Source organism: Narcine bancroftii, chromosome 6 (genome assembly GCF_036971445.1).
Source record: "Narcine bancroftii isolate sNarBan1 chromosome 6, sNarBan1.hap1, whole genome shotgun sequence".
In the NCBI taxonomy this organism is placed as follows: Eukaryota; Metazoa; Chordata; class Chondrichthyes; order Torpediniformes; family Narcinidae; genus Narcine; species Narcine bancroftii.
In genome coordinates, this window is record NC_091474.1 from 15,777,892 (window position 1) to 15,799,453 (window position 21,562).

Here is a 21,562-nt window from a genome sequence, read left to right on the forward strand (position 1 = left end):
AGTTTAAAAGGATATAGATGAAATGAAGGCAAATGGGATTAGCTCCAAATGCCATCTTGGTGACATGGTCCAATTGGGCCAAAGGGCCTTTTTCATGCTTTGTGACTATGACTGAGAGAAGATAGTAAATATAAAAGGAAGAGAAAATATATTTATTCACAGATGGCTTGTAGTGCAAAAACTATGATGTGCCAGAAGTGTAGATTGATCTTTGGTGTCTTGGAGTGTTATGGTGATGGTTGTACTGATGGCTGTCAGAAAAAAAAATGTTCTGGAATCTAGAGGTGTCAGATGTAAGGTATATGTACCTCTGGCTGAAGCTAGCAGCAAGAAGTGAGCATGACCAGGGTGGCGGGGGCTTATATTATGTTGACTGCATTCTTGAGGTAAATATTCATTTTGAAAATACATACGCAATCTACCAGATCTACTCAAAACTTCAAGGTTAATCAACATCAGAAAATAGCTACATCTATTCCCATACATTTTTTTTTTGTCAGTAGGTAAGATTACTAACTAAGAGAATGGAGCCAAATATCCATCAAAATACTTAGAGATTCCCTCATAGTGCCAGTCAGTGTGGTCTGTAGTAGCTGACAACCTAAATGCTGAACTGTGAGATTAGGAGAGATATAGCTTTTCCACCCTGGAGATCACAAATAGCACCAAATAGGGAAAATATAAGGTGGGAGAAGGCTGGGTTGCTCTTGTTTCATGTGATAGTACATTTTTTAAAATCCTGGACAGCAGCAGGTAATGTGACAGACAGGGTTCAATCCCAACATCTGGCATATTCTGTGTGACCTTTGCATGTTCTCCCTTTGATTTCCCACATCCCAAAGACAAAGCTCTTTGTTCGGTGAAACAAAGAATTTGTGAATTATCCCTCATGTTCGCTCATGGCAGAGAAATATAATGGAGCTGATAGACATGTTTACCTTGGGGAAGGATTCAGATCCGAAACGTCAGAAAATATAATTTCACCTCCCGTGGATGCTGTGAAACCAGCTGAGTTCCTCCAGCAGGTCTGTGTTTTGACTACAACCCCAATGCTTGCAGACTTTTGTCTTTCATTCAAATCAAGTTTATTATCATCCGACTGCACAAGCTCAACTCGACAAAACTGTGCTCTCTGGTCCATGGTGCAAAACACGCAGACACATACCCAGACATAACACACATAGAGATAAGCAATACACATGCAGGATAAATAGATCGATACATAAAGCGATAAATTTTGTCCAATGACTGAGTCATAGACGGTTAGTGTGAGCAATTCCTTTGGTCATTCAGCATTCTCACAGCCCGTGTGAAGAAGCTGTTTCTCCTCCTGATTCTGCTCTGATACTCCTGTGTATGGGGTGGAAAAGTTCTGAACAATTTTGGATGCCCTCTTCAGACAATTATTACGAGCTCTTGTTTTAGTAAAATGAGATTATCACTGTAAGGGATAGAATAGACAGGAGGAACTGAATGGTCACGGTTAACATTTCACACGCACCACACAATTCACAGCTCAGCGATAATTCGATACATTGGAAAATTAAGGGAAGGTTTGTCACAGTCTCTTCCAGTATTCAGTACATTTGCAAAAATGTGATTTTGGAAGGGAAAAGCATTCTGACAGCTGGAGAAAAAGCAGCTTTTTGAAGCAGCTCTTGTAGCCCAGCCATTTTGTGGAATTCAGAGCAAAGGATGCTCTGTGAATGACTGGGCCTTCTCGGTGGATTGACCTGTGCCAGAAGGGTCTTTTTAGGAAGCAAAGTGCTTCATTTTGATTGTGACTAACAGTGGAAGTCACTTGGAGGGACTGCTTCATTTTAGGTGTGACTAGGAGTGAAGTTACTTGGAGAGACAGGCCCCAGGATCTCGGAAGCTTCGTGGAGGCTGCCCAGTTCGAGTCTTGCCTACACAAGGACCAGAAGTGTTATGAACGCAGCTTATGTGAATGGACATTTCTTCAAAGCTCTTTGTTCGGTGAAACAAAGAATTTGTGAATTAGAAGAATTCATGAATCTGTAGCAGCCACAACACTAGTCTTCCCATCAGTTCAACATTGATTTTGGGTATCAAATTTCAAAGGCCTACACTACAAAACCGAATTTAAAAGACTGATCTTTGAAGTAACTTTCTAGATTTGGCCTAGACTGTAAACACACGCACGCACGCACGCACGTGCAACACCTGCACATAGGCTGGGGATAGATTTAGTGTTAAGGATAGTTCAAGAGCTAAGACTATAGAAATAAAATTAGTGGTTTAAAATTAAATACTGTCTGGTTTATTGTCAAATGCTGCTCGTTACATATGGTTCATAAGACGATGACCACGGTAGATGACATTGATGAGGGGAGGGAGACCCCGGTGATCCTCTCTGCCATTCTTATGGTCTTGTGGATTGACCTCCAATTCAATTCTCTGCAGCAACCGTACCACACTGTGATGCAGCTGGCCAGAACACTCTCAATAGAGCTCCTATAGATTATCATGATGATGACTGGTAGCCTTGCCCACTTCAGTCTTCTCAGGAAGTGGTGTCACTTTTGTGCCTTCCTGACAAGTGAGGAGGTGACATGTGTCCACATAAGGTCTCTAGTTAAGCGGATCCCTAGGAACTTGGTGCTCTCCACTACTGAATTATTGATAGGCAATAATGGGTGGTTGTTCCTGGTCCTCCAGAAGTCCATGATCATCTTCTTCATCTTGTCCACATTGTTACTTTTGCACCATTTCAGGAGATTTTCCACCTCTTTCCCGTAGTGTGACATCATTGTTGCTGATGAGGCCAACTACTGTTTGGAGCTAGATCTAGTGATGCAGTCCTGGGTTAGTAGCATGAATGGGAGTGGCTGAGCACACAACTGATAGACATGTCTAGAACAGATTTTGGGGAAATAGGCAGGGGAATGGGATGGACTGACTATGTCTCCATCAATCAAGGGACCTTCTTCTATGTCATCGATAATATGAGAGATTCTGCATGTTATTGCAAACCTTTGCACCTCCTGAGATGGATAAGGACAGTCACTCCCTCCCTCACACAATATTAAAATAAAATTTGGGACAAAATTTGACCATAGGAGATTTAGTGAGTTGGCGAGATTCTTGCAGAGGTTAATCTCATGGGTCTTAATCAATATAAACTCAAAGCAACAGTGGGCTCAAGTACTCTTTGGCATGTTAATACACAATACAATTAAATCAATGGAGGGAATAACTACTGATTTGCGATCACTTGGTGAATGAGCTTTACAGACTGAAACATCCCTCCAAGGAACCATGCCTGATTTTGCTCAAAGAGTTGTCTCGGCTCCAAACTCTGGATTTTCACGCGTCAAGGGAGGCAGCAGCCAGGATGGATATGAAAAACACCAAAATGGATATTCTTGAGTTCTGTGGCCTGCGTCATTCACCAACTGCTCATTCTTTGTTCAACGCAGTGTTTGCAGTGGGGTTTTTTTCAATATTTTATTTTAGATTTGTTTCAAAAATATACATAATGAAATCTTCAATATCATATATATTAAACTTTTTCTTACAATGACAAACAGCAATAACAAAACAATCCCTCCCTCCCTCCACTCTTTGCATATATACAGATCCACGCACCGTTAGAGCTTACGTGTCTTTTAAATATATAGAATACAATTGGGGAAATTATGTTTGGATAACCATATAACCATTTACGGAGCGGAAACAGTATTTATAGTCCTTTTTTAAATTATTGTATTTGTGCCACTATGTGATTCAGGTATGGCTGCCAAATCTTTACAAAAGTGTCATAATTATATGTGATTCTTTTCCCCCATAGGTAAGCTGTTCATTTCCGCAGCCCTTCATGTGGTGAGTAGAGGGGAGTTGGACTTCCCCGCGATGGCAATACATTTTTTTGCTACTGTCAATGCTATTTTTATGAGATTTTTTATTTATTCAATTTGTTGATACTTCCACAAAATTACCTAGTAGATACAGCTCGCTGTGAAGGCCACTCCTCATTAATTTTTTTTGTGATGTCTTGCCAAAATGGCCTGGCCTTCATGCAAGACCATGTAGCAAGGGCTTGTCTCAGGCCCACATTCGAAGCAGGTGTCTGGTATTTCTCCTTTTGATCTATGTCACTTCTGTGTTTACAGCCGTTTCATGCAATTTGGCCCCAATCTGCGATATGAAATGTCTCCATAATCCTCTGTCAAAGTTAAACAGCAACGTTCCAAGACGACCATACTCTTCAACTAACAGAGAGCAATTTCAATATCCGCCTTGACTGTAACCACCCTGCTATCTTCATCTCAGGGCCACGTCGGCTGGTTTAACCAGGTTTAATTGCCCAATCTCGCTACACTCGGGGATATTGAGATTCGCAAGTCGTGCTGTTCCTGATGTAGAATATTTGGACATAGATATGAAAATATTTGTCCAGTCCCAATTGTGCACACGGATGAAATCTGTTTCCATTTTATAGAAGCAATCAAAGCAATCTGCAGACAGGGTAAATGTTTGAATGTTGGATTTTCTTCGCACTAACGCAATAAGGAAAAGTTGTATCCCCAACTTCGGTGGGCATCGCGAGGGTGGTCATGAGCCCCGACCCATGAAGTGCCTGAACAGTGCTTGGGCTCGGAGGGAAATCTGCTTCTCAACCAGTCTGTCACCCAGAACAACGCCTGAAGGTTGAAAGGAAAGTTGAATCCCATCTTTCAAAGCGAAGCATCAACTCTGAAATGTTAATTAGCCCGAGGTCGCTGTCACCGAGTCTCACTTGCAAAGTTCAAGGCGACACAACCTCGAGAATAGATTCTGAATATTTCATCCGAGGGGGGATACCGGGATGTCGAATAAGAAGGAGTCCTGTGTGGGACTCCTCCAATACTGATCGACAATATCGATCCAACTATGGTTGAAGTTTTTAACATTGTGTTTTACTTCAATTAAGATATCATTGCGTTTTAGGTCAAACAGTGCACTTTGTGGAGCAAAGATAAAGATGCATGAGGCTTTGATCAGACCTTGTTCAAGCCCGAAACGCTGGTTATGTATCTCTCTTTGCTACACAGTTGACCTGCAGAGTTTCTCCAGCATGGTGTTCTTGCTTCAATCACGGTGTTCCGCAGCCTTTCGCGTTGTACTCCGATACTGAAGGCAGTGATTGTGAGAAAGCCAGTGGGTCTCCTCTGCGTGCTGCCAACAAAGTTTTACAAGTCAAAACACCGTGCTGGAGAAACTCAGCAGGTCAAACAGCCGACTTTATGTAGGAAAGTTAATTCCATTTCCCCGCCACAGCGCTGCTTTTGCCCCTGTTAAAGGTCGCGACTGAACGTCCGTCCCCCCCCCCCCCCCTCCCCACCACAAGCATCCTCCCAGGCAGTGAATCCCAGGCTCGTCTGTTGTTGAAGATGGGGAGGGGGGAGGTGGGGTGGGGTGGGATAGGGAGGGGGGAGAGAGTGGGATGGGGGATGGGGATGAGGAGGGGGGGAGAGAGTGGGATGGGGGATGGGGATGGGGAGGGGGGAGAGAGTGGGATGGGGATGGGGAGGGGGCAGAGAGTGGGATGGGGATGGGGAGGGGGAGGGGGGAGAGAGTGGGATGGGGGATGGGGATGGGGAGGGGGGAGAGAGTGGGATGGGGGATGGGGATGGGGAGGGGGGAGAGAGTGGGATGGGGGATGGGGATTGGGGGGAGAGAGTGGGATGGGGATGGGGAGGGGGCAGAGAGTGGGATGGGGATGGGGAAGGGGGGGATGGGGAGGGGGGAGAGAGTGGGATGGGGAGGGGGGGGATTTGCAGCAACTCTGGCAGAAGGGTAGGCGGTACTTCCTGCCGGCTGATTGAATGAGCAGCGGCTTCCTGAATAACGTAGAGGAGTACGGACGAGCTCCATGAAAGGTAACGCTGCTGCAGTCTCGCTGTTGTTCCCCCCACCCCTCCCCTCCCCTCCATTCAAAGCGCTGCTGCCGGCCGGTCAGCGCTGCGCTGGCCCGGGAGGCGAGGACAAGTCACTCTGGCTTCTTGCAGGGGAACTGAAGGTGTGGAAGGACTTGTCTGGGAGGCTGACTCGCTCCCGGCACAGGCCAAATGCTGCAAATCCTCCTGCCCGTCTAATGAAACGGGAGGGAGTGGATCAGTGGACCTTACTGAGCGTTTCCCTTGGGTGCATCGGGTTTAAAGGTGCAGTGGGTGCTCTCTTTCATTGCAATGACCCAGGGGATTGTAATGAAGCTATCTCCGCATCAGGAATCTCCCAGTGGCCAACCCCTTCAATTCCGCAGCCCACTCCCATGCTCGTGTGTGCCCACATCCTCATATTCTGTCCCACCAGTAAATTGGATGACATTAACATGTACTTCTCTGGTTTCTCGGTCCATTCTCTTTCCCTTTCCCTTCGTCTTATTTCCTCCAGCTCTCCACCCCCTTCCTCTATTCACAGAGCCACCCCCCCTCCTTCCTTGCTGGTGTACTCTCCCTTCCCTTTTACTCCTACCTGCCTTTGGGACAGGGCCCCTTTCAGCCCACCGGTCTGTTGAGGTGCCTGCCAACATTTTGACTATACCTTGATGAAAAGGGCTCAAGCCTGAAATGTTAGTTCTGTATCTTTTTCTTTGCCACACAAAGGACACTGTTTGACCAGCTGAGTTTCTCCAGCATGGTGTTTTTACTTCAGTCACGGTGTCTGTCAATTTTCATTTTTATGAAGGAATAGTTACTGCCGGCTTGGTTACCTTGACAAATCTGAAATAAAAACAGCGGACCAGGCAGCATTTTTGGGGAGGTGGGGGGAACGGGGACGACAGAATCATTTGGATTTGAGAGACAAAAGAAACACCCAGGAGAAAGTACCTAATTTCAGGAGATTTTTTTTAAATATAGATTGGTGTTAGGAATGAGTGCAGTGGCTAGGATAAATTTATTTGGACAGGGAGATTTCACATGATGAATAGGTTGTAAGAGAGACTATTAGAAGTCACTGGTATTTTATTGAGGGTAAGTGAAAATGTGCAGCTGTGAACAGATGGTATGGCAATGGGACTGGGGTGACCAGTGTTTCAAAATGATATAAAAAATGGAACTCGGGCCTTTCAAGATGTAACGGATGGAGCTGTTTGGAGTTGGGGTGGGAATGTTGTGTCCATTAAATGGCTATTTAATTCGTATTGGGTGTTTTTTCCCCCACATCACCTGCATGTGTTCGTCCGTCAATGTTGCAGTGGCGGGTTGTAAAATGATTAATTGAGCTAATATCAACTCCTTTATAGAGGATTGTATATTTTAACCATCAACTGTATGAAGTTTCCTTGCAGACCTTTGTGACGTTGCTTCAATTTTAAGAGAAACATGAAAGTCTGCCAATCCAGTGATTGTAACAGACACAAAAATGACAGAGGAACTCAACAGGTCTTGCAGCTTCCATAGGAGGTTTCAATTTAAGGTTACTTTCATTCTCAGCTCTTCATGCACCCACCCAAGGCCCACATCAAGGGTAAAATATTCTCTCTTCATGCCACCCCCTCCACCCAAAAAATAAATCGCTGCTTAACCTTCTAAACAGTGGAGTTCATAAAATTTCTCACTGTAACTAATCCTGAGAGGCTGGATAATGTTCTCGGAAACCCTTCATTGAACTCTGAGATGTAATACTCTGAGATGGAAACTAAGTATGGCCTTCGTGAAGTTCCCTACTTCTCTGAAGGTGGGGCTTCCTCATCACTTCCAATCCCATCAATCTTTACAGCATTAGCTAACATGGATATTTAGCTCTCTGTTAGATCAGTAAAACTAGCAGTGTCCTGGTCACAAAAGAATTCTTGAGAACTGTTTGTAACCCACTTATTGTGTAAACTAGGAATAAACAGAAGTAGCATGTGGCAGCTGATCACAGAAACAGCTGTTAAAAACAACTATTTTTTTCCTTTAGCGAGTCACGCAGTGATCTCTAGCAAAGGTAAAAATGCATAACCAACATTTCGGGCCTGAGCCCTTCTCAAGGTATCTTTGCTACATAAAATATACTGTGTGAGCTGTTGAGATTCTCCAGAATGTGTTTTTACTTCAACCACAGTGTCTGCAGTCTTTTGGGTTTTACTACAGGAAAAGCTGTGATGGATAAAGCAAGGAGGTGCAGGATGAGTGGCTGCCGGCTGGCCTCACTGACTCCATGAGTGAGTTTGCTGGGTGCTCCCAACTCTGTTCCTTTCCCTCCAACCCCCAGTTGTTGCAGTTTATTTATATGTGCATAATTTAGACATGTAGCACGGTAATGGGTCCTTCCGGCCCAGGGGCTCGTGCCACCCAAATACCCTAATCAAACTACAACCCCTGTACGTTTTGAAGGGTAGGAGGAAACTGGAGCATCTAGCGATGACTTGCATAGACATAGGAAGTATGTACAAACTCTTTACAGGTAGTTCAGGATATATATTATGTGTCTATAAGTCGAATGTTTGTAACCCAGAGGGGGCTTGTAAATGTAGTCAATATCATGGGCCAGCATACATTCTTCTGAAAGAAACATTGTGGAATCTGCCTCCTGCTTGTGTTTCATTTTGATCGCTCTAATGTTAATCTAACACTTATCCTCACAATATGTTGACCTAGATAAAGCTGCTCAAAAAATGAAACCTTTCCTTCCTCAAACCCTCTATTTTTCTTGCATCCATTCCTGGCATTTGTCCATATTTATTTGTTTTAATTTTGTCTCAAAGTATTAAAATAATTAATAAGAGTATAAATCCATCATATGGGATGAAAACAATAATTTAAAGGATGTGTTTGAAGTACATTAGTCTTCAACTCTCATTCAAGATAATGGCACTTTTTAATTTGCTGAAGAAGTTTTCAGTTCTCTCCAATGCTTCAAGTTCTGTCCTCCAAACCTACCAATTTGGTGCAGTGACGCAAAATGCAGTTTCTTTATTGAATGGCTCTGGTTAAAGCCCATTTGAGCAAGCCATCTCCTCCCTTTATTACGCTAAAAAAGTTCCACCTTTTATACAAAATGTTCTCATTCCTGGGACACTTCAGGTTATTTATATATCAAGGGACATGGTGTGATACTTGGATGGGAACAGTTCCTTCTGATCTCTGGTTATCATGTTCCTGTATCTGTGGATTTGCAGGTAATCATGTTGAATGAAGAGCACTGAGAATTCATATAAATGAAGAGCAGGGTCACATACATCGTGATGTTGAAGGGAACACAAATAATTTACAATTGCCATTCTTATGACTCCTAGCCTTTTACAATGTCTTGGCAGGCAAAACTGTACATCTGTTTGGCACTTCAGCTCAATGTAATTAAAACTGGTACAGGAGTGCAACTACAGTGACCTTTTAAGGCCCTTTCATATTAATTTAATTGTAAAGTTGTGAATCTGAAACATTGCTGAAAGGATGAGCTCCTATATATAAAAGAAAATTGTTACCAGCTGAATTTCTCCAGCACTTGTGTATTGAGCTCATATTGAAATTTCTATGATGAAATGCTTGAATTATCTCTTGGATTATATTAAAAAAATGAAAGATATCTTACAAGCTGTTTGCACAATATTGCTTAGATTTGCTTACAGAATCAAAGATAAGAAAAAATTGACTTATTCTCATCTAGTGTTCTGAAATCATAAAGGTAAATTGATAATTAAATTATTTTGACTTTCCCCAGCTGGAAGGAATGCAGGGGAAATTAATTTGACAATACAACTTTAAACAGTGAATGGACCAGCAGCAGGTGCAAATTGTTATAGTAGAAATTATTCTTTCAAGTGCTTGCTTTCATGAAAGTTCTCTGCCACTGGACGGTGTTGGTGTCTTTAATTCAAATCGTCCATCTCCCTAATGTGCTACTTGGTTGATCGATGTGGTTTTTGTTACCAGACTCTAAGATTTATTAAAAACAGAAGATGTTGGATATATTCATTTGGTCCGGCCACATCTGTGGGAAAAGGAACTGAGTTAATATTTTGTGTCATTCTGAAAAAGGGTCTTCAACCTGAAACATTAGCTTTGTTTCTCTTTCCACAGGTATGGCTTGACCTACCAAGCATTTCCACAATTTTCTGTTTTTATTTTACATTTTCAAAAATCTGTAAGCTTAAGATGGTTTGTTGTAATCTCTTCATGAAGTGCCTTAACCCAGGGAAGGTAAATTTCAAAAGGTAAAAAGACATAGTTGCTGTGATTGTCAAGGGCAGCACTGAGGCCAGTCCATGGACCTGAACAGTGCTTCTCCACCTTTTTATTTTCACTCACATCCCACTTTAACAAATCCCTATGCCATCAGTGATCTGTGATTAGTAAGGGATTGCTTAAGCTGTTATGTGAGTGGGAAGGTTGAGAATCACTGCTCTAGACCCAATTGTTACTGAAATATTTAGCTTGAGAAAATTTGTCATTGGCGCATTTCCTTTGGAGTTCTGAAACCATGCACATAACGAGTCAATTAGGTACGATTATGACAGTGGTTTTCAAACTTTTTTCTTTCCACCCACATCCCACCATAAGCAATTACAGAGCACCTATGGCATAGGGAATACTTAAAGTGGTATATGAGTGGAAATAAAAAGGTTGAGAATCTCTGGGATAGAATCAGAATTTCAGAAATGAAATTCATTGTTTTGCAGCAGCAAAAATTGCTATAAATTACATTTTTGTAAATACACTATTAAAAAAATACATAAATTAGTGCAAAAGAAAAAAAACAAGTGAGATAGTCTCTGAGGTTCACCGTCCATTCCGAAATCTGATGACAGAGGGGAAGAATCTGTTTTTATACTGTTGGGTGATCCTCCTTGCTGTGGTAGCTGCGAGAAGAGGGCATGGTCTGGGTGGTGACGGTCCTCAATGATAGAGGCTCTTATTGATGCTCTTGATGCACAAAAGGAACCTATATTTGAGTCCTTGGTCATTGAAGAGTTGCCCAAAACAGCATTTTAATTCTACTTTGAAGGAGTAGGGGAAATCAATCAAAACCCCTGATTAGTTCCACTTCCTGTTTATCCTCTTCATGTGCGGGAGTGGGTAAGGGCAGTTTGGGTGTATTCCTCAATGTGCTTAGCAAGACTCCCCTTTTTTTTTGGGGGGGGGGTTCTGTTATAACAGCTCAAAAGTACTTGATGAAGCTACAGAGCGCACTGGAGAAATGGGCATTAAATGATTGAAGCCTTAAGTCAAAAAAATTTGTCCATCCAAAAATATGGGCATCACCCCCCCCCCCACCCCACTAGAGAAGATGCTCTCTTTAACGTTAGAATGTCTGACCTTAATGATACGATTAAATGAGACTGCCTCATGTACTGTTCCACCAGGACCACACAAAAATTGGAGGAGCAACACTTAATATTCTGTCTGGGCACTTTCAAACCGGCTGGCATTAACATAGACTTCTCCAGTTTCTGCTAACCTCCTCTGTTCTCCCTCCCTCCCCTTTCCCTTTGTCTTCTTTCCTCCAGCTCTCTACCCACTTCTCTCTCCATTCACTGAGCCATCCCTCCTCCCCCTGTTTTCTGTTGAGCTCTCCCTCCTTCATCCACCTCTTATTTCCTGCCTGTGGGACTGTGCTCTCTCTTCTCCCCCCCACCACCATTTTGTTCAAGCACCTGCTCATATTTTTTTAATACAGCGTCAAGAAGGCGCAACAGCAACTGCACTTCCTGAGAAGACTGAAGTGGGCAAGGCTACTGGCCACTGTTATGTCAACCTTCTATAGGAGCTCTATGAGAACATCCTGGCCAGCTGCATCACAGTGTGGTATGGTTGCTGCAGAGAAATGGATTGGAGATCAATCCACCGGACATTAGGAGTGGCAGAGAGGATTGTCACTGGCATCTCCCTCCCACCCCGCCCCCCCCCCCCCCCCCCCCGTCGACGTGATCTACTGGGATCGTTGTCTGAAGAGAGGACCCCTTCCACCCTGCACACATCATCTTTCAGCTGCTCCTGTCAGGGAAGAGATCCAGGAGGATCAGAGCCAGTACCAACAGGCTGAGGAACAGCTTCTTCCCACAGGTAGTGAGAACGCTGAACGACCAAGGGGGCTGCTCCTACTGACCCTCCGAGACTCTCGTATTCATGAAACCATAGTTATTTGTTTATTTGTATAGATGAAATGCTTCTCCCTGCATGAGCATTGCTTACATTTATGTTATAGCTGGTTGAGTTTTGTACCAATGACCGTGTTGCACTTGTACAATCAGATGACAATAAACGTGATTCCTTGATGAAGGGCTCAAGCCCAAAATGTTAGTTATGATTCTTTATCTTTGCTATATAAAGTCCACTGTTTGACCAGCTGATTTTTACTTATGTTATTAAATCTTTGCCACTTATATCTTGGACGAAACACATATTGATACATATTTACGGTTTAAAAGCTGGAAATCAGTAGTACAATGTTACTTCACATCTGACTCTAAACCCTCCAGTTTATATCAAAGGATATCATGCAGGAATTTATCTGAGCTGGAAGCTTTAACACTTGCTGCATCAAGGTGCGAAGGAACTTTCTTTATTTAAAATTTTTTTAAACTGCAAATTACTCACCAGAGACAAATAGGTCAGCACAGCAAATTCTGACCTATATTAAAGCCAAGGGATATGGATATGTGTTTTTAATTGTTCTGTCTCTTACATTCTCATGTAATTACTTCCATTAAGCTTGTTAAATAGCGTTCAAAGATTAGGCACACTAATTTATTTTAATTGGCACTTTTTTTTTATGGGAACAGAAGGAATAGCAAAGATATTTAAATAACTAAGATGGGTGAAGTGGATTGGATTGAAGTAATTCCAGGGAGCAAGTGGTTGAATAGAAAGCTCTTTGGATACCAGGTTTCTTCCCACGGGCAGTGAGACTGCTGAACAACTGAATGAACTGCTCATGCAAACCCTCCGAGAATCAATGTTAAACAATACTTACTTTATGTGTATATGTACTGCATACGTTTGTTTGTATGTCCATTATGCCTGGATGTGTGTTTGCACGTTTTTACACCAAGGACCAGAGAATGCTACTTCTTGGGATTGTACTTTTAGAGTCGATTGATAATAAACTTGAACTTAAATGAAATAAAATTGAAGAGATGGGATACAAAGTAAACATTTACACTGGTGGAAGATGGACTCACAAATTACCTCAACTGGTACCATTGTTTGCATTTCTGTTACTGTTGTAATATAATATTTTTAGAATTTAAAGTCAAAAGTTACGTATGTCCAGGGGGAAAGAAGCTGAGAGAGGATCAGAGGTGATGATGGAAGGTGTGAGAGGTGAAGAGACAGTAGAGGGAGAAACCATGGGCAAGGAGCAGGGGCAAGGTGGGGAAAAAAGAAAAGAGAGAAAAACTGAGTGCAGGAGAAGGTATAGAAGAGGTGGAAACAGTGGAATGCTCTGACAGTGGTGGTTGCCTAAAATGAGAAAACTCAAGGCTCACACCATTAAGTTAAGGAATGTAATGTGTAGTTCCTCAAATTTATGTTTAGTCTCCCCTTGTAAATGGATAAAGCCGAGGAAAGACAAAATGGTTGGCCTCAGGAAGTTCAAGTTTGGACTCAAACAGAGTGTGGTTGTTCAGCAAAGCAATCACCCTATCAGTATTTGGTCTTCCCGATATGGTGGAGGCCATTTTGGCAGCAGATTAGGTTAGAAGGTCTGCTGGTAAAGCTCTGCCTCGCCTTGAAGGTGTGGTTGTGGGTGGACATGAGAGGGCAGATGTGCAGACAGGTTTTGCAGCTGGGTGTACCTTAGAGGATAGAAGGGGTGGGCCAAGGTGTCTCAGAGATTCATCCCTGTGAAAGGCAGATAGAGGTGAAGAGGAGGAGATGTTCCTGGTAGCAGGATCATAATGAAATCAGGAGGGATAAAAGATATCCTCACCAGATAGGATATCCTAAGGAATCCCAAGAGATTCTATATTACTAGCGAAAGAATAGGCCTCCTGAAGGATCTCTGTGGTCATCTGTGTGTGGAGACATAAGAGAGTGGTGCAGACTTAAATGAATACTTCTCGTCTATGTTTGGTACGGAGAAGCTAGAGGAAACTAGGGGATTCAGGGAAAGATGTTTGTGGTCTTGAGGTATTCTCAAATATTTTGCACCCTCTCTGTGACTTGTGCATCCTTTAGAAGAGATGGCATGTGTGTGCACCATGTGCATATATTTTCTTTGAAGTCCTCACTTTATTAATCCCAAGCAGGTATCCCAGATAACAGCTTGAAAGTCCTGAGTTGCAGCACGTGTTCACACACTGGTAAATAGTTGTGGGAACTGGTGAAAATACCACGTTCACCACTTGAGAGCTGTATATTAGATGCTTCAGAATCAGTGGATTGAAACAAATGCTGACCTCAGAGGCCATGAATATTATTTGATCACATGCCAGTCCATTTCAGCCAGGTACTCTTCAATTTTTCTTCCTCAGTAGATATGTGACAGAACAAGACCAACATATCAGAAAACTCTGCAAAGAACCTCCAGACAATAGGAAGAGAAATGGCGACTGAATTTGATTTGACTCCTCCAGAAGTACCAGAACCCACGTTGTTTGACAACGTCCTGCGTTATGGCTTGTTCCTCGCGGCAATTTTCCAAATTGTCTGCATATTGTCGATCTTGCTGCCTTCTAAATCATCGGAGCCGGTAAGAATGGTCTCCAATTACTTTTGCCTTCTAATCTCAGAGCGTGTGGGGAAGAAGTGCCATCGTTGGCTGTCTTTAGTGGCAGGAATACAAGAACTGCAGATGGTAGAATCTTGAGCAAACAATCAGATACTGGAGGGACTCGGGTAGCATCCGTGGAGAGAAATGGTCAGTGTTTCAGGTCAGGACCCTTTATCAAGTGTTGACCCAAAATGTTGACTCTCCATTTCTCTGTACAGATGGTACCTGACCAATTGAGTTCCTCCATTCTCCTATTGCTGCTCGTTTGTAATTGTGGTTATTAATCAAGTACCACACAAAGGCTTTGCGAGATGTTTTACAAAGTTTAAAAGAAGTTGTTTAACTTTTTTAAAAAAAATTCCCCATTACTTTAAATGTACACTCCTGCTTTTGATTTTCTACTTGGGGATTAACTAGGTTGTCATTGCTGACATTGTGAGAAGATGGTAGAGACAAGGGTGGGGGAGGGGGGGGTGTTTGGTGGTGGTAACTGTCTGAAATACATCAAGGTGGGGTTTTTGCCAGAAGTTCATGATTTTGATCTACTTTGCCAGAAAAGCAGTCCAATTTTCAGTAGGAATCTCTTGTTGCTTCTGTGGGGTACACATGACACCATCAGGAGTGAACAGGGGCTCCTTGGGTGATCTGGGATGAAATTTATTATTGATCCAAAATGAATCAAGTTGAGAAGATTTAAAGAAGACGAAGAGAACTTTGTCTACTAATGAGGGGCCTGATACCACGTTCAGCATGGTGAGTGGCCTGTGATGAACGTTATGTCCAATCAGAATGCAGGGAGTAATTTTTATTCCATTTCCTGTCACTGACAGAATGCAAAGGAACAAAGCCAAACACCAATTGATTCTGCATTAGTGTTGCATTAGCATTCTGGCAAAGCAAGAATCTTTGAGGAATGGATTTCCGTGTGACCTATTCAAAAATGTTTCAGCTCTCTCCTTGCAAATTATTTTCAGCATGTGATTGAAAAGGCTTGTAAGTTCTTAACAGCATACTTCGTGGCACAATGCAAGCAATCCGAGTTTCTGCTCGAGTTTGCTAAAGGTAAAAGTTAATTGATGCATTTTGGTGGCAGCCAATTTCAGATCTTAAAGCAGGACACATAAATATAAAGGACCCATATGGTCACAGGATCGTATTCAATCTTCCTTTCAGTAATTTGTAATTAAATCTGGAAAAAAAAACATTAATTTTCTTGTAAGCCTGATGTAAGATGGATTTCGACAGTGCCATGCCAGTTTGCAATGGTCATATTATTTACCTGTGAAAACATCGTTTAAACCTATTTAATCAGCTTATAGGACGAAGGCAGAGAGCGCTTAATGCATTTGTGCTTTGAGTTGAATTATTTTTCAAGTAGAGTATTTTAAGTAGAGGCCTGAAAGTCGATGATTGGCCTGAGGAAGTGAAACACAAAAAGGAAGATAAAGCAGTCTTTGAAGGGCTGAATATTTGAATGGTACAAGGAAGTGTTTGGCAATGGATCGCCAATGATGAAATACCTTTGGAAGAAAGGCTGAAAGAATTTAAAATATAAGCCTTGTAGCTTGTCTTTGGTTGCATATGACCAACCTATGTATTTGTTCTTTGAAAATAACGTCTTAAGTGGCCCAAAACTTCCCACCCCGTCAAGGGAAGTTGGGGATGGGCAATAAATGCTGTCCTTCCCAGTGACACCCAAATCCCCCAAAAATTGTATGATTAAAAGAAGATGGACAAGTAAGCTGGCTTAGCTTACATCTTGCCTTGTAAATATGGGTGGTCAGAAATATTTAATTGGCTTCTTTGATGAAGAAATTTCTTGAGCCACAATTAATATTGTAAGAGCTGGTCTCCTATTTTATCAATGGGTAGAATCTGTCATTGATTACCATGTGCGGAATCAGTGTAGCGCCTCAGTGACAAGAAAATTGTCTGTCTGCTGATTACTGTTCAGTGCACACATATCTCCTGGCATTGAGAGAGGGGAGAGTTGGTCCACAGCAGGCGAATTGTTTGCAGTGCTTCTCTAGACTGGTAGGCGAAGGGGTAAGGAAGTTTGGGAAGCACCCACAGCAATCATTATGGAATCAGTAGTCTGTCCATGCCCTCGTTTACTATCCCACCAAGACCACCTGCAAATTGGAGGAGCCACACTTGATTTTCTGTCCGGGCACTCTCCAACCGGGTGGGATTAACATCGACTTCTCCAGTTTCTGCTGGACCACTTGCCATTCTGTCTCTCCTCCTTTTCCCTTTGTCTTCTTTCCTCCAGTCTCTTCCCTCTCTGTTCACAGAGCCATCCCTCCTCCCCCTGTTTGCTGATGTGGCCTCCCTCCCTTATCCACCTATTACCTCCTGCATTTGGGACCGTGTGCTGCCCCTCCCCCATCCACCATTCTGTTCTGGCACCTACCTACCTTTTGTCCATACCTTGACAAAGGGTTCAAGCCCAAAATATTGGTCATGTATCTTTGTCTTTGCTACATGAAGGACACTGTGTGACCAACTGAGTTTCTCCAGTGTTGTGTTTTTACCTTTATTTTAATGGAATCAGAACTGCCTGGAGAGTTTTTTTTAATTGAACACAGAATTAGCTGCCAAGAATTCTCCTGCAGCTTTTTTGCCCTTTTTATTATGTTTTTGCCCTCATTTAATTTTTATCTAATTCTCGTGTTGACTAATCATTATTGAATAATAAAATGTGGAACGAAGAGTGAAAGAAGTGACGTGTTATGAAGATGTTAAATAAGTCCTCTGTTTGGTGCCTTCTGGTTTTTTTTTTTGGCCTCTTGCTGCCTTTATATTCAGACACATACCTATTCGTAGCTTGACGAAGGGCCCAGGCCCAAAAGGTTGGCCACTCTATGGGTGCAGCGAGACCTGCTGAATTTCTCCAGCACGCTTGTGTACTGTTGTGCAAAACGACAATGAGCAATAAATATGAATCGTAGCACTGGACTGTGTTAATCTGTAATGTTCCTTTAAAAAAAAACAGAGAAATGCATCTCAAATGCCCACAAGGACAAACTAATTGCTCATTGAAATAATCATCCTACACTTTTCTAATCAGCTTTATTCACGCCATTTCTAGCAGACACGAGTGTCAACACCATTTGGCAATGTTGTGCAGTGCATGTTAAAAATACAAAGTGTCAAAACAAACTAATATTTTGAACATAGAACAGTACAGGCCCTTTGGCCCTCAATGTTGTGCTGAACTATAGATTTCAAAAAAATCTCTTTTTTTAAAAAGGGGAAATCTAAGAGTCTCAGAAATGCCTCTATTGTTCCAATCTCCACCACCTCCAAGGTAATGCATACCAGGCACCCCAACACTTTTTTTAAAAAAAAAGCTCTGAATGTCTCCCCTAAACTTTCCTCCCTTCATTTTTTTGTGCAGATATCCTCTGGTGTTTGCTATTCCTGCCCTCGGAGAAAGGTACTGGCTATTCACCTTATCTATGCCTCTCAGAATCTTGTAGACCTCTATTAAGTCTCCTCTCATCCTTCTTCACTCCAAAGAGAAAAATCCCAGCTCTGCTAACCTTGCCCCATAAGACTGATTTTTCCAATCCAGGCAACATCCTGGTAAATCTCCTCTACACCCTCTCCATCGCTTCCACATCCTTCCTAGAATGAGGTGACCAGAACTGAACCCAATACTGTAAGTGTGGTCTCATCTGTTTCTGGACCTAAAGTCAAGTGTTGCTCTCTAGTTGTGACAGGTCAGAGGATACAGCTTTGAAGCTGCCCTCCAAAGAAAGGCTGGCCACACCACTTGACCAATCATCCATACTCATTTTGAGAGTGGATCTCTGTTCAACACATGCTGATCATTGGTGGTGTTTTCTTCTTTGAAGGCTCAGATTGACAATTACAGCAAATGGCATCACAGAGCCATGAATGCACAACAGTACTTCAACCCTGAATTGACCAAAATCACCAGCATGTTTAATGTGTCAGAAAAGGCACCTTTGCAATTAACTTGAGTTGTAATGGATGCAAGATATATAATCATTTTCTCATGTATCAGTAGCTGATTGAGATTGTGTGCAAATTTAGTGCAAATAACAGGAACCAGATGTTTAAAAACTTAGTATTGTAAAACTAGGGTATTAGTGAGGTGTTCTGATCTTATAAAATAAATGCATTTTTTTTGTTATTGAACTGCAAAATCTTTAAACTCTGAAGTGAGTTCTGTAGGATTCTCTGTCACTCCTCCCCATCTGTAATCCCTGCTGCTCTCAAGCTCGACGACTACGTACTCGCCCAGATGCAGTTCTGCGGCCAAGTTTCCTTCCTCTCCACTCGCCTCCACCACCATCTTGTGCCTCATGGTTTCCAGGCCTCCCAGTTTGGCCCCTGGATATGAGGTACCTACACATCCTTGACTGCTGCTCTCTCTCTGGTTCTCTTGACGAATCCTACGCGCCACCCTTACCTTGATGTGGAGCTATCAGCAGCAATTTGCTCTCTCACTGCTGCAGCTCCAGACCTCGCTGGCCATGGCCTGCAGCAGAACCTGCCTGTACTTCACCCAGAGGAATTTTAAATTTACCTTTTTATTCCAGGAACATTCTTCCTCATATTGGTACCAGAGTTTTGTGGGGTTCTTCTTTTTTTAATTATTGATTGCAACAGCCCAGTACACAATTGCTGCTCAGGCAATTTTTCCACAGGACAACGAACAGACCTAAAATCCAGACCGCTCAGGGATTGGGTCGGTCCAGATTTTCCGGATTCTCAAGCAGACCTTTTAAAATTCAAATTTAAGAAGAATAAAGAAGATATGAGCAGGTAAATTTTGATAGTTTTTTAATGAATCATTTTTTCATATAAAAATACGGAGTACAAACAAACAAATATTTATTCGTTCATTTCTGCGACTTTAGTGTGTTGTGTCTGTGGTGCTTGCCACAAAAGCCTGCTAAATTTTAAAAGTTTGAATTTTTTAGGTCCTGATTCTTGGGTGGTCTGGATTTCTGACATCTGGATAGTTGGACTTTTACTGGGATCAGTTGATGCCTTTGCAGCTGCCAGCATTTGTCTGTTCTTGTCCTCTCTGAATGTGGCATTGGGTGTACTTCCAGCAATGGCCACTGGGTAGTGATCAGGAGCAGATTAGTTCCCATTTTGTCATTTTCACCCAGGACCCTGAGTGAAATTCTATTGGCCATTCTGTGCATGAGTTGTAATTAACTAACTCATCTCAAACAAAGTGATCAAATCCAGCAGCCTAAAGGTCTAAATGACAATTTTGAGAAGCTACGAGTCCATCTGAGCCATCCAATTTGAATGGTTTCAATTCAGCGCTGTTATATAAGCATTTCCTCTGCTTCTGAGATTGCAAAGAAAGGAAATTTAATATTGACAAAAAATTGCACAATGTTTTATGAATCTGGATTTAATTTAATATTTGCATGTGGTCGACATGTGTTTCAAAATATTTGTCAAAGAGATATTGCTATGAAGTTTTGATGTAATTTGTACTGTAGTAAAATGAGGTTATGGTTATTTCAGTTTTCATGAATGCAGTATTTAATTTTGTACGTTGAAGGAACATTAACGATTAACAGAATCCAGTGCTTTGATTCATATTCATTTCTCATTATCATTTTGCACAACAGACACTGTGTTCCCGGCATTAAACAGAGGGTTTATTTCATGTCTTCATAAGCAGTTCTCTTTTTCACTCTCCTTATCACCTCATGTTAGTCAAATATGAGAAATGAGATAAAGTAAAATCAGGAAGGCATAAAAGATAAAAGGAGAAAGAGGGGAAAATGTAACATGAGATAATTCTGTGAGGAGCAGAAGTGCAATTGGGGAAAGAATATGTCCCCTTAAGGAACACTGTGGTCATCTGTCTGCAGCTATAAGAGATGAGCAAGATCTAAAATGAATGCTACTTGTCTGCATTTACAGTGGAGAAGATGATTGAAGCTTAGGAATTTCAGACTTTGGGCACATAATCCCAGGAGGATGACCAATTGTTCCCTAGGGCAGAGTGTGAAGTAATAGAAGAAATATCTTCCTTAGCCACAGGTGAGGGATATGGAGAGTGGACAGTCACTCATGTTGTGCCTTTATTTAAGAAGAGCTGCAAGGACAAGCCAAGGAACTGCAGTCTAGTTGCCAAACATCACTGAGGGGAGTAACTGGAGGGGATTCTGAGAGTAGGATCCATCCACATTTGGAAAGATGAGAACTGATCAGGGATAGTTAGCATAGCTCGACCCTTGGGAAATTGTGTTTCACTCGGCTCAAGTCCTGGCACATGGTGCCTAAAGCTCCATGGAAAATGGAACAAGAGCTAGAAGGCACTGTGTTCATCTTCACTTGTGAAGGGATGGGCCATGAATGAATGAAATGAATTAATTTCTGTAGTTAACCGAGAAGATTGGCAAGGTCAGGATGGTAGATGTAGATGTTTACATGGACTTCAGGGAGGCTTTTGACAAGGCCGTGCATGGTAAATTGGTTTGTGATGTGAAATCACATAGATTTCTAGGCTGAGCTTGTCAGTTGGATACAAAATTGGCTTACAGTAGAGGTCACTGGGGAGGGTATACCTGCATGGGTATTTTTTCCAAGACTGAGAAACTTAAGGAACTCGGTGGGTCAGGCAGTATCTGTGGTAGAAATGGTCAGTCAATGTTACGATGAAGGGTCCCGACCCAAACTGTTGTCTGACCATTTCTACCCATGGGTGCTGCCTGACCTGCTGAGTCCTTCAGCTTCACATTCTTTGCTCAAAGTTCCAGCATTGGGTGGCATGGTTAGTGTATCAGGTAGTGCCATGGAATTACAGCGCCAGTGACCAGGATTTAAATTTCAGATTTAGTTTTATTGTTAGAGTACATACATGACATCACATGCAACTCTGAGGTTCTTTTTTTCTGTGGTTGAGGCAGAATTA

The 21,562-nt window shown here is 42.3% G+C and overlaps 1 protein-coding gene across 4 annotated transcripts in view; it reads left to right on the top strand.

The window, feature by feature from the left end:
• The first annotated feature begins 5,752 nt into the window (after positions 1-5,752).
• The window catches only part of manbal (mannosidase beta like), a 41,656-nt gene continuing 25,846 nt past the window's right edge, over positions 5,753-21,562 (top strand). Inside the window, exons 1-2 of one of the 4 annotated variants that reach the window (XM_069884106.1) lie at positions 5,753-5,882; positions 14,408-14,622. In XM_069884106.1, the coding sequence (XP_069740207.1) occupies positions 14,476-14,622 (147 nt within the window). In that variant the 5' untranslated portion in view covers positions 5,753-5,882; positions 14,408-14,475. Of the gene's footprint in view, positions 5,883-8,081; positions 8,153-14,404; positions 14,623-21,562 lie in introns of those variants that run through there. The other 3 variants (XM_069884104.1, XM_069884103.1, XM_069884105.1) reach the window with 3 other exon arrangements.